The sequence below is a fragment of the Limulus polyphemus genome, unplaced genomic scaffold (genome assembly GCF_000517525.1).
Source record: "Limulus polyphemus unplaced genomic scaffold, Limulus_polyphemus-2.1.2 Scaffold1930, whole genome shotgun sequence".
Classification (NCBI taxonomy): Eukaryota; Metazoa; Arthropoda; class Merostomata; order Xiphosura; family Limulidae; genus Limulus; species Limulus polyphemus.
In genome coordinates, this window is record NW_013667540.1 from 188,507 (window position 1) to 201,767 (window position 13,261).

General features: G+C 29.6%; 1 protein-coding gene across 1 annotated transcript in view; it reads left to right on the plus strand.

Annotated features, from left to right (window-relative positions):
* Nucleotides 1–13,261, plus strand: part of LOC106465393 (protogenin-like) — a 178,450-nt gene that overhangs the window by 148,882 nt on the left and 16,307 nt on the right. Inside the window, exons 18-19 of the mRNA XM_022393285.1 lie at nt 5,395–5,553; nt 9,229–9,328. Of these exons, the coding sequence (XP_022248993.1) occupies nt 5,395–5,553; nt 9,229–9,328 (259 nt within the window). The remainder of the gene's footprint in view (nt 1–5,394; nt 5,554–9,228; nt 9,329–13,261) is intronic.

The window sequence follows — 13,261 nt, forward strand, 5'->3', positions numbered from 1 at the left end:
CCCAAGTAATGTCTGTATGTGTGTGTGTTTATATATATATATATATATATATATATATAATATGTATATCTTCACAAAATTTTTGGCACACTGTCAGTAAACATTATATGTCTTTCATATACAAAAAGTCATATTTTTTAATGAAGTATTTTTAATAAACCAAAAATAGATTTGTCTGTGAATATATTGAGTATTTGTTTTGAATAGTCCTTATGCAAAGTGATTTTCATGTTAAGATTAAAAATATTTTTCTTCAACTCAAAAATCTCAAATTTCATTTGCGTAATCTGTAAAACCTCCTAAATACATTTCAGATTATTGTTTTCAGTAAAACTATCTTATCTGTTTTTTCTCTACCCTAATTCTATACAAGGTTGGTCAATTTGACTGACCTCACAACCACCAAAAAAAATTGAAATAAATCTAAATTACCATTTTTTCTTCAAATTTTAAAATGAAATGACATTTGTTTATTCTAAGTATCTTTAAACTCCTAACAGTATACATCTATGTATACTTTTATATTGCCCTTTGAACCATGTCTAACTACTATTCTTGCCATTATAAGTGTAAATAACTTTGGGAACATGGAGTTCATGTAATGCTATTGAATTACATTACCAATGAGCTACTCGTATGCATGCTTTGTGAATCATTTTTTATTATGTTATCATTGTTACTTATTTTACATAATCTAACTGTAACTAACCTAAAGAGGTCCCTATTTTTACATTTTAGTTACTTTTATTATAATAAATAAAGAATACATATGCTGTTGACTATAGGATTAAATGTAAGAGAGAGTATTAACAAATCCTATAAGAGAGGATGTGGCATGAGGGATCTGATTTTCTATTTGATAGCTCTGTAACCAAACAAATTTGAAGGCTATAAAAGTTATGGTTTGTCTGAGCAGTGATGATTTTATAGTGAGTAATTTACATTACATTTTGCTTATTGTAGGGGTGGTAAATAAAATGGAGAAGAGGGGATGCCTATAGAAAATATGTCACATTCCTCACAAGTTCAGGGTTTTTATTTAATATTGCCTTATAAAATTACGAACGTAAAACTTCTATACTATTAAAATATGGATTATTAGCTATGATTTTATGCTATGCTAATTGGTATAAGATAAACAAAAAGTAGTTTTAAAAAAATTTAGAATGTAAGCCATTAAAACCTCGTGACATACGCAGTAAATGATGCCCGGGCAGAGAGGATTAAAGTTGAAAATTTTTTATTTTGTTTTTTTGCCTTAGGTTCGATACCATAAATTGAGTTGCAGTAACATTTTGTATACTAAACATTATTTTAAAAGCTCTCTAGTTATACAGATATTCACAATGTTTAAATTACATTCAATTTTTAAAGTTTTGTATGATGTTAGCAGGTAATATGCTACATTAATGCTGTTTAATTGTTGAGCCAAACTATATTAATGCTGAAGGTTTTTGGAACAAGGTGATAAAATGTCAATGTTTTTCTGCACCTAAGTACAAATTTACAGAATTTGTCTATCTATCCTATATATCTTCAAAGTTATAATCAGAGAAGGCAATGGTCTTAATTTAGACTTGGTAATCATTGATAAATTGATTAGTTAGGTGAGTCCTCATTGGAAGTTTAAATTTATAATACTAGATGTAACTCAGTATTTTTAAATGTTTATGTATCAGTTATTTTGTGTCAAAGAAACTACTCTAAAGGTTGCAGTTGAGCTCCACTGTACTAAGGTATCCAAGTTTTGCCTGAAAAAAGTATTTCATATGCTACATATATGTGTGTATAAATAAGTGATAAATTGAATGTTGCAACATAAAACACAGAACAGTAGAGAAAGTATTGGGACTAGAAAGCATTGTTAAATTATTGATAGCTATAATATTTGAAGTTTTCCGTTTTTTATTTTCTGATGCAATGGACTAATTAAACATAAACTTCAATATAAAAGTTCACTTCAAAACATTTCATTAGGTTTATAGCTCCAGGCATGATCTAATGGTTAGCATATTGATCAAGGTGGGATACTATCAATCGTCCTCTGTGCTTTTAGCTGTGGACACATTATATAAATGGTGGTAACTCCTCTTATTTGGTTCTAAGAGAAACTTCTAACAGAAGTTCCAATGACATGGTACACGTGCACTCATGTTACCATATCCAATAACATAAAACTGACCTTTGGTCTGTACAAAGTGACCTGTCTTGACTGTGTTTTAGTAGACTAGTATTTTCTAAATTACAGTTATGTTTCAGTTATTATACATTATATATGTATATAGATTATTGCTATTTTGAAATGAGTTCTTAAACTTATTTTTCTTAAAACAGAGCAGTAAATAAAGAAGTAAAGGAAGCAATTATCTCTTCTAGTTACAACCTTTGTACTCGGTTGCTGCTTGATGTAGGTTGTTAATCCTTTAAAAATTTTGCATGTGGAGGGTATGGAACAAAATAATTTTCTTTGGTTTTATATATATATATATATATATATACACAGTTGAATAACCAAAAAATCATATATTACTATATCGATACCATAGAATTCCACTATAATTTATCAAGCTTGGTAACTAACCTGTATTTTAGTCTAAAAAAATATGAAATTTCAAGCAGACTAAAGACACACCCAACCTCCTTGAAATATTGGTTCAAAAGAAAGAAATGATGTCCAAGCCTGTAAAAAATGGCTGAGAAAGCCACTAAGTTGATATTCTGAGCTTCTGATTGGTTATTCATGTCATATATAGAAATAAGTGTACATAAGAGAGCGTTTCCAAAAATGGCATAAGGTGGGTGGGGGTGCCACTTTGTTTGATTTATTACATGAGCAATATCTTAGCAGATAGAAAAGCTAAGATGTTTTTATTTATATTATAGCTTGTTAATATTGGTAATTTGAGTTTCTAATTCGTTCAAAACTAGAAACTTAGTATTTTGACACACAAACATCTAATTTGAATTAGTGCTGTATTCAACATACCACATAACACACAAAAATCGATGTTTGTCTGTGTTTTTTAAAATTGACTTTTAAAGTAAGAAATTGAGTAATGTATAATACTAAAATTTGAATTATACTCTACAGTTTGATACCAAACTTTATTGACATAAATTCATGAAATACTAGTTCAATAACATTTTGAATGCACGTCAACAAACAAGATGACATGGCTTTTCACTCGTGACCCGTCTCCTTATTAAGTGCTGCTCAGGTTAAAAATTTAAATTCATATAGTTCACAATGTATATCTATCAATCTGTTAACTCTCTCTCCACGAGCATCTTTTTCTGTGTTTGTCATGAGGTTTTTAATGAGTTATATTTAAAATTTAATTAAACTATCTTTTCATGGTATACCAATAAGTATATAAGTTGAAATTTCTTAATTTTGTAGGAAATATTTAAAAAAATCATGAATTTCCTCTAGTGTGAGAATTGTGACATTTTTCCTCTAAGCATTCCCTCTTCTCTAATTTATTTACCACATCTCTAAGAAGTATGAAATTTAACATAAATTGCTCGTTATCATGTCATCATCACTCAGGCAAAGATTAATTTTCATAGCCATCAAACAGAAAAGCAGAACCCCCCCTTGCCACACCCACCTGTCACATCCTTTCTTTCAGAAATTGCCAATAGTTCTCTCTGATGTTCAATACTATATTACTTATAACCAATAGAAAGCCAAGGCTTTCATCTATCAACTGATGTATTATCTTATGTTGTTTTCTGTACAGAGAATTGTCAATTTCACTTTCAGTGCAAGCTCTATTCCCACAGGAAACACATCAACTAGCTCAGATGAATTTGTAATGGATCTTGTTGCATGGTTTGATAGTTATGGGATATTATCTGCTTTTTGCATGTTATTATTCTGTGTTCTTTGGTTCATTATTTAATTAACTAAACGACTATTTATTGCAGTAATACCATTATTATAAAAAAAAATTAGGGTTAAGTGTTATTGACAGTCAAAAGCAAAAAAAAAAAAGAAGGCCCATGTACTTTATTTCTTGTTTTTCATGTGTATTCTTTATTTATTATTATAAAGGTAACTAAAATATAAAAATAGGAAACTTTTTTATGTGAATTAAGGTTAGATTAGGTAAAATAAGTAATAATAAAATAATAAACATTTTTTTCAAGGTACGATTGCGAGTAGCTCATGCGTAATGTAATTAGTTTTCCAAATGATTTACAACTTATAATGGTGTGAATAGTAGTTAGACAAGGTCCAAAGTGCAATAAAACAATAAAATTTAAGTATGAATAGACGTATACTGTTATGAGTTTAAAGCTATTTAGGACAAATAAATATAGTTTCATGTTACAATTTGAAGTCATTCTAGAAAGAGAAAAGGGGTAATTTAGATTTATTTTTATGTTTTTTTTATAGTTACGAGGTTGGTCAAGTTTGACCAATGTTGTATTGAGTTAGGGTAGAGAAAATAACAGGTAAAATATAAAGTTTTACTGCAAAAAAACATAGGAAATTATTTAGGAGGTTTCAGAGATTATGCAAATGAAATTTGAGATTTTGAGACAAAGAAAGTATTTTTAATCTTAACGTGGAAATCATTTTACATTTGGAATAGTAAAGCTAAAGACTCTATATATTCACAGACAAATCTTTAGTAAAAATACTTCATTAAAAGATCTGTAAGAAAGACTTGTAATGTTTACTAGAAATCTGTGAAGATTCACATATTGTATTAAAAGTTATAGTATGGAAATTATAATGAGTACAAAGTGGTTACGAAGTCAGTTTAATCAACTGACCTCATTGCGAGGGAGTTAAGAAGCAATACAAGGTGAAATATCACTTATAAACTCCTTTTTTTTTTATTGCATAAGCTGTGATAGTGATGTAAAGTAACAAGTGATGCTGTATATTTGTTGAATTGCTTTTATTTTCAATCTCTCAGTTTATACCAGACAAAGTACAGCAATAAAGTTGAGGTTGGTTAAAATATTTGCAGTCAGTACATAAATTAATGTTGGGTAATTGATAATACACTGACAAAAGCAGTGTGTCATTAGAGATTTTATCTGTTTTAAGAATATGTTTTATTTAATTTCCAAAAAATCTTCTAAATTCATGTGGGATACTATTGGGATGGTGACCAAAAATATTACTAACAGTCAGTGTTCTAAACTGACATTGATTTGATACGTTGTAATCATTATAAGTTTTATTTTATGGTACTTCATATTCTTTGTTAAATTAGCATATTAAATTAGTCATATTAGATACTTGGTTAACATTTATTTTGACTTATACCTGTAGTTTGCTTTGTTCAGAAATTAATAACAATGACAGTTCAGTGGAAGCGTGTGTGAATATAGATTTAAAAAAAATCATACTAATAAATAGTTAAATTTTTATAGGAAATAGAAGACATTCTATAATTGGAGGACTTGCAAGTAACCAGAAGTACTTCTTGTTATTACGAGCAGAGACTTCAGCAGGTGTAGGAATTTCAAGTCCTATTGTTGCTTTTAGGATAAGATCTGCACTGGATAATATAACTGATCTTTTTCAGAATGGTACGTTTGTTGCAAACTAATAAAGACAGTAATATATATTATAAGTCTTGTGGTCCATGGCCATAGATATGCTTTTTGAAAGGTGAGTATCATACTGAACTTTCACAGGATGCAAGTAATTGGTAACTTGTGTTGAAGATGGTACATAATATTCCTAATTATTTTGTATGGAGTGGCCTAAACTTTGTACCAAAAAATACACTAAGTATTTTGCAAACTGGACTTCATATGCTAGTGAATGTTAAAATCATTTCAGTTAATTCATTCACTTTTTTAACAGCTTAGAGATGGTCATTTGACTAAGAAATGCCCCAGAAATGTCACTCAATTGTCTTTTTAGGAAAATAAAACTTCTGTACTTGAAATAAACAGCAAGAGCAGAACTACTAGAGTAACTTAGTCAATAATAGCTTTTAGGATAAATTTTGTCCTCTACAAACGTAAAAAGAAACTTTCTAAGGTATATTGTGGATTAAAGTCACAGTTTTACAAAATTATGGAACTTATTCTGTTACTAAAAAAAAAAAAAGTATTTAAATTAGAGACATCATTTATGTTCTCTACATTTTCATTCTAAGTGTTCTGCAGTATACACAGTTTTTCACATTCTAGTAGCTTCATGCTTGCATGAGAACAAACTTTTATGTAAGCTGATGTTTGTATTACAAGAGTCAACCAGTTTACATATTTTATACTCTAATTGATTATACTGACAAAGCAATTTATAAAAAAGTAAATAATTTTCTCATTTTTCATATTATGTGCTAAATTATTTTAATAATTTTTGTTCTGGCTAATGATCATTAATAACAATAAATATACTTTACATATTCAATGTTACATATTTAGTACAAATGCATTCTCAAGCCTAAATTATTGATGAACCTGGTACAGAATTACAACAGACTGCCTGAATACTATACGTAAAATTTTGAAAAATACCAATGTGTAAATATATAGTAGATATATGTGCAAAAGTAGAGACAAATGATACCTTCTGGTTGAATAAAGTTACTAGTCAGATGCCGAATGCTAGCATCAGTGAGGCCAAGAATCAACAGTCAGAACACCAAAGCACTGATATTTTTCAGCCTGCTGAAAAAGGTAGAGTGTCACTACAGTAGTCTGGCTTCTTCTGGGGGAACTGGTGCAGGTCGTCTGGACACTGGAGAGAACTGGTACAGGTTTTCTACCTCAGGAAGTGTTGGGGAGAGTTGGTTTTTAACTCAAAAACATAGGGTTTTATGTGTTTTTCTGGCTATTCTTACGCTACCTAAAACAAATTCAGTCGACTAGTAGGTCCTTCATCTAATTGGTTCAGTTATACTGATTCATTGGAGACTCTTTGAACCAAAACTAGACACTAAGTGGCTATTGTCAGAAGCCATTAATCAGTTACCAATTTGCATGTATCTCTCCTTTTTTGTTGACCATTCCATTGCCACAGTTAGTATAGTCAAAATAAACTTTCTGGACCTTTTCTCTCTGCTACGATTGCAGTTTTTATGTAAACAATTGATGTCACAATTTGTCACTGTGTCTTATTTGGCTTGTCACATGACAATTTCTTATTTGGGGCAACCATCATTATGAAGCTTCTATTATCTGCTTGTTAATGTGCATATCCTTGCTGCAATTTACATGTATGTATGGTATACATAGGAAATTCCATTTTCTGTACTAGAAGCTTTTGTAATGTCAATAATTTCGATAAAATGTTTCAAATGCTATCATTTATTGACTTTGTGTTTCCTTGCTGTAATTCTACATGCTGCTGGAATTCTTTAATGCCTCTCTGTTGCTTAGATTTATTGCTGTCAGGTTAGTTTTAAGCCTGTATATAAAAATATGAAGAAATTATAAAGGTAAGTTAAAGAGCTAGGTATTGCAGGAAAAGTAAAAATCCTTTAGTAACCAATTAATATGTATATGAACAGTATGCTTCATATCTATAATTTTTGAAACTTAAATAAAATAGTTTGTGTTATTCGTTAAAAAAAGCTTGCAGTACATGTAAGTAAAATGAGATTATTTGTTGTATTGTGATCATGTATTGTGCATGAGAAATATTACAAATTGTTAATGTTTATTTTTACACTATGAATTTAAATCTTTAAATTATAGTTCAGCATGTTATATCTCACAAACAGTATGGCATAGGATGGTGAAATTGCATAGGAGTGTTAAGGGTATTTTCAGGAACGTCGAGAGCCAGCACGGCCCGGGGGGCAAACATTCTCGCCGGGCTCCCTTTCTTTCTCTGTTTTTTTAAATTTTCAAGAATTTATTAAAAAGAAGATCCTAAATTAGGACAGCAACGAGCTCAAAAACCAGACAGAATGATAGCAGCAGCCATTTTTACCTCACAGTATAAGCTTAAAACGTTAATAAAGTAACAACAAATATCAGCCCCCCCCCACCCCCCAACAACAAACTTTGAATCTGCAAGGCTTCCCATGGTACACGCATTATGTAAGGTATCCATGATCAGAAATCTGCATGTGTTGAGTCTAGTGAATGAAGTGGCCATTCACAAGGAAAGTGGCATGAAATGATTTTGTTCTTAAAGTACTCTTGCAAAATGTGTTTCACCTTGTTACCAAAATACAGATGGGACACCATCCTGCATGAACAGGAATCATGTTAGTTGTGAGCTTTGCATGATACTATGCTTTGCTGACTGTTAAGGTTTGCAGTCCATGTGCTGATGGTTCTTTGAAGAAGTATACAGTCCAATAACAAAGTTAGTTGTGAACCACTCCACACTGTCACCTTATTATCATGAAGGTTTGTAGGAAATGTTACATGTGGATTTGTTTTCACCAGATAATGCAGTTGTGTGTGTTAACATATCCAGAAAAGATGAAGTGTGCATCATCAGTCTATAATATATTGACAGGGCATTGGCCATCAAATTCTAGTCTTGACAAGAACTGAAATAGTGTTTTTTTTATGAATATGCATACGGCATCACTAGAACAAAGCCATTTGCAGATATTATGCACTCTATGATATTACCTGGGAGCTGCCTCAGTGTTTCATTTTTTGTTGTAATAACATTTCACAAATTCACCTCTGCACAGTTGTCAGGTTCACGTTAGTTGAATAAGCTACGCTGCAGTTAACAGTCTCATTTATAGCATGGAAAATGTGCAAAATAGAACCACAGTGGTTCTCTTGGTGGCAACTTAAGATAACTGTGACATTTACATCTACACGAAACTCCTAACACTCCTGGACAATTTCACCTGCCTATGACATATTGTTTCTGAGATATTATGCACTGAACTGCTACACTTTCTTTAATAAATGGAAACAAAGAACAAAGTAATTTATTTATAAACTAAAAAAACTGCTTTTCTATATTGCAAAAAGTAATTGAAAATAAGAATTGATTTCTTAAATCCAATATTTGTGTCAAAGCAAGTACAATATTATTTATTTGCATAAAGTACTGTAAAATTTAACAAGTTTTATGTATTGATGTTGTATATATCTTTATAAAACAAATTGTATCTATGCAGTTATCTATAGAGTATCCACAATAACATATATTTATGTAGAAACTTTAAGTTGTAAATTAATTGCTGAATTTTTAGCTTGTAAAATTCTTGAAAATGTATTTTAACTATTCCAAACATGATAAATTGATAAGGATTAATTATTCTATTAAAGGTGTGAAGTCTCAAGATCCATTTTTAGGAGTTGTCATTGGACTGTCTGTTGGAATTAGCTGTATAATAATTTGCGTTATTATAATAATGTGCCGTAATAGGTAAACTGTCCATTTTTATTCTGTCATCCATATTGCTTTCATTGTAATAAATTGTCAAAATTGTTTATTCTTTTTTTAACTTCTAAATGAAGAGATAAAATATGTGATAAAATTAAGGCATGATGTTGATATTTTTTTCTTTACTGACCATTCAAAATACTTCCTTTTTAGACTTGATTGAGAAATTCATTATTTTGGTTATTTATTATGTTTGTATACAGAGATCAGTACTTCTCTGAAGAAATTTAATTTATAAGGGTGATGCTGAACCTGAGGTTAAAGTTTTTAACTTTTATCTCAGTTTAACTCTTCTTGGTTTTTGTACAGTAATTATCTGTAAACTACATTAGTTTATCATAAATGTTTAAATGAAATGGCATTTTTAATGCTTTTAGCTAAGCTTAACTTTCTATATGGGCTCAGTCATTTTTACTGAACTTGCAACCACCAGGTAACCATAAAGTATCTCTACCATAAATTATAATGTTGTAAGTATATCTTTGAAATTTGGCAAGCATTTAGTAAACATTACAAGTCTTTTTGTACACAAAAAAATCTCATTTTTTAAATAAATTACTTTTACCAAAGATTTGTCTGTGAATATAAAAATTATAAAAGAAAATTACAATTATTTATCCTAAAAATCTTAAGGCTCCTAATAGTTTACATCTGATTTTATTTGAACAGTATCTGGCTGAAAAATTACACAATACAAGCTGTAAATCACATGGTGAATGAGCAGGTTAAGCTACAGCAGTGAATGACATAATGTACAAGCTACTCATGGACAAAGTTTTTATGGTTATCATTTTTTCATTATCTTACGTTATCTAACCTAACAAGTTGTTGACCCTCTGACCAAATGTAATCCTAGTTCCTTGTAATAATATTATTAGCTATTAAAATACTTTTTACTTATTTGAAATATGCACTTAATAACACAAAATAATAACATGAACAAAGCAAACAATGTCTTATAACTAGTATAATTAACTAGCTTTCTAACTAAGGCATAAGTGTCTCAAAATAATTCCCTTCGCTGTTCAATCTGAACTTTGTGATAGCAACTTTGAATTTGTAGGCAAAATAACTAACAATTTCTATTGAGAACAAGGTAGTATTATACATCATTTGGTAAATTAAAACTTTGTTTTTCTGTTAGTTATAAATTATGTGTAATAGTAAATATTAGATAGAATTATTGGTAATTTGTGAAAGAGAGGATATGATAGGAGAGAGTAGCAGGTGGATTTGACTTTCTGGTTTATATCTCTGAACAAAGAAGACTGAAGGCAATAAAAATTAGACTATGCCTTAGTAATATCTATATTATAATGATAAATTTATATAAAACTCAGGACATCATAGAGGGGTGATGAAAACGTAGAAATGTGCAAGTTGGAGAGATTAAGTGTCATGTTGCACAGACAAGAAGAGGTAGAGAACTTATTTAAATATTTACTTTTAAAAATAAGAAACTAATAAAACTCGTATGAAAATTTGATTTATTAACAACATTTTAATGCCGAGTTTATTCATGTGTATTGATAATACAGTAATTTAATTTAATGTTGAATGTAACTGTGAAAAATCATAACATGTACAATTCTACCTATTTGTATTGAGAAAGTTAATTGTAGTTAGATTTACCTAAACACAAATAATTAAAGAAAACGGGTGTAACATTGACTGAAGCACCCATTTTTGTAGAAGATAAGTAACCTATTTGAAAGTGATGTTATAAACCATCTGTTATTGTTGTTCTTTCATTTGTTATTGTAATGTTACACAATAATGTTTTTTAATTTTTTAAAATAATACATAATATACATACAGTGTGGTGATAAATGTAAATTGTCAGCAAAATGATACTACAAAACAGTTTGCACTGAAACACAAATATGGCTTTTAAACAAAAGTCCACACAAAATAAACCATCATTGTGTTCGCATGTAGCAAATATTCAAAAATACTTACAGCACAACTTGAGTGAGTGCATCTTTAGTAATTTTTTGTTTGTGTACTTGTTTGACAGGCACTATTTTCTTAGCTCCAAATGTTCATCAGGATAAATTATATCTGGAAATAACCACAAAAACTTTTTCTGTGTCCATTAAGTACTTTTGGATCCTGTATCTAATTTGTATGGTTCACATGTGTTATGATGTTATTACTTGTTTGTATAAGATTCCCTTATCTAACATTGAATTTGCTTTTATAAGTTTTAAAGCATGCAAAATAAGCATGGAAAGTCAAGATCTGTAGCTTATTTCCTGTACATGTGTTGGATTTTCTAGATGCAGTAATCTGTGAATAATTGAAGTCTTTTTAGTGACATCTTACTAGTAAACACTAAATGCATTCATGTAGATAGGCATCTTATATTATCGAGTAATTGAATATTTTTTCTTTTAAATGAAATAATCTGTAGTAAATTAATTAAAAAAAGTATTATTTTGTATGTTTCAGACAGCAATCCGATAGTCATGATAATGCTTATCTATATGTCTAAATGTCTACATTTGTAGTTTTTCCTCTATTGCTTTGTTACATTTTTGTTAATGTAAATTGAGCATTTATTAAATATTTATGTAATTATGTGTTAAAAATGTTAATAACATTTTGCAGGTGTTTAATTGTCTCTGTTAGAATCATTCATTGAACATTTGATTCCTTTAGAACATTTATATTTTTCTACCTTAATTTAAAATCCTTTGTGTGGAAATGCATCAGCTGGCTACCATGCCTTTAAAAAAAAAATAGTGACATACAGTGAAAAAAGAGGAGTTTGATTTTACCTTGATCTGACAAGAACCAATGAAATGAACTTTTATTTTTTATTAAAATTATCTACAGTTTTTATAGAAAGTCTGAGGGCTAAGTGAAGAAAAATTCTGTTTCAGGTCTCCTGCTTATTGTGGAACAATTTCATCCAATGTTGATTATGTTTAACCTGATGATCATTATTACACACTATTGGCCAATGTCACAATTTCTATTGTAACAAGCTTTTACAAATTGCAAAGAGTCAATGTTAGACCACACACATCTTTCTACAAACCCTTCACTGTAAGTGATGTCAGCTTCTAAGCCCATTTTTAAGCAGACCAATAGCACTAAGGGACAATTGGAATTGTCTGGTGGGACTTAATAGTATACAAGTTTAAGTTCTTAATTCTACAAGGCAATATTTAAAAAAATCCTGAATTTCCACTAGTGTGATACATTTTCTCTTAGCATGTCATCATCCCTATTTCATCCACCACCCCTCAAAAAAGTAAGAAATTAAATGTAAATTACTCTATAAAATTAGTATTGCTATGACAAACCATTATATTTATAAACTCAATTTTGTTTGGTTACAGAGCTATCGAATATAAAATCAGACCCTTCCTGCCACACCCACCTGTCACATCCTCTGTTTCACAATTCATTGACATATCTCTCTTACGTTTCACTATACATTACTTATAACCAACAGAAAGTCAAGGTTTTCATCTATCAAATGACATATTATATAACATTGTGTTCTGAAGAATATCATAAATTTCACTCACAGTACAAGATTCATTCCCATGGGAAAGTTAAAGACTAGCTTGGATGAATTTGTAACGGCTCTTGTTGTATAGTTAGAAAACCAGGAAAATTTTGAGAGATAAAGGAATTTGTCTACTTTTTGCATTCCATTAGTCTATATTCTTTGGTGCATTATTTAATTAAATAAAAATTATTAAGTGCATTACTATAATTACTATAAAAAATTAAGGCTTATCTGTCCTCGGCAATTGAGAGCAAGAAAAAAGATGATTGGGTAAGTACCTTATTTCTTGTTTTACATATTTATTCTTTACTTATCATTATAAAAATAATTAAAATCTAAAAATACAGATCTTTTTAAGTTATTTAAGACTAGATTAGGTAAAATATGTAATA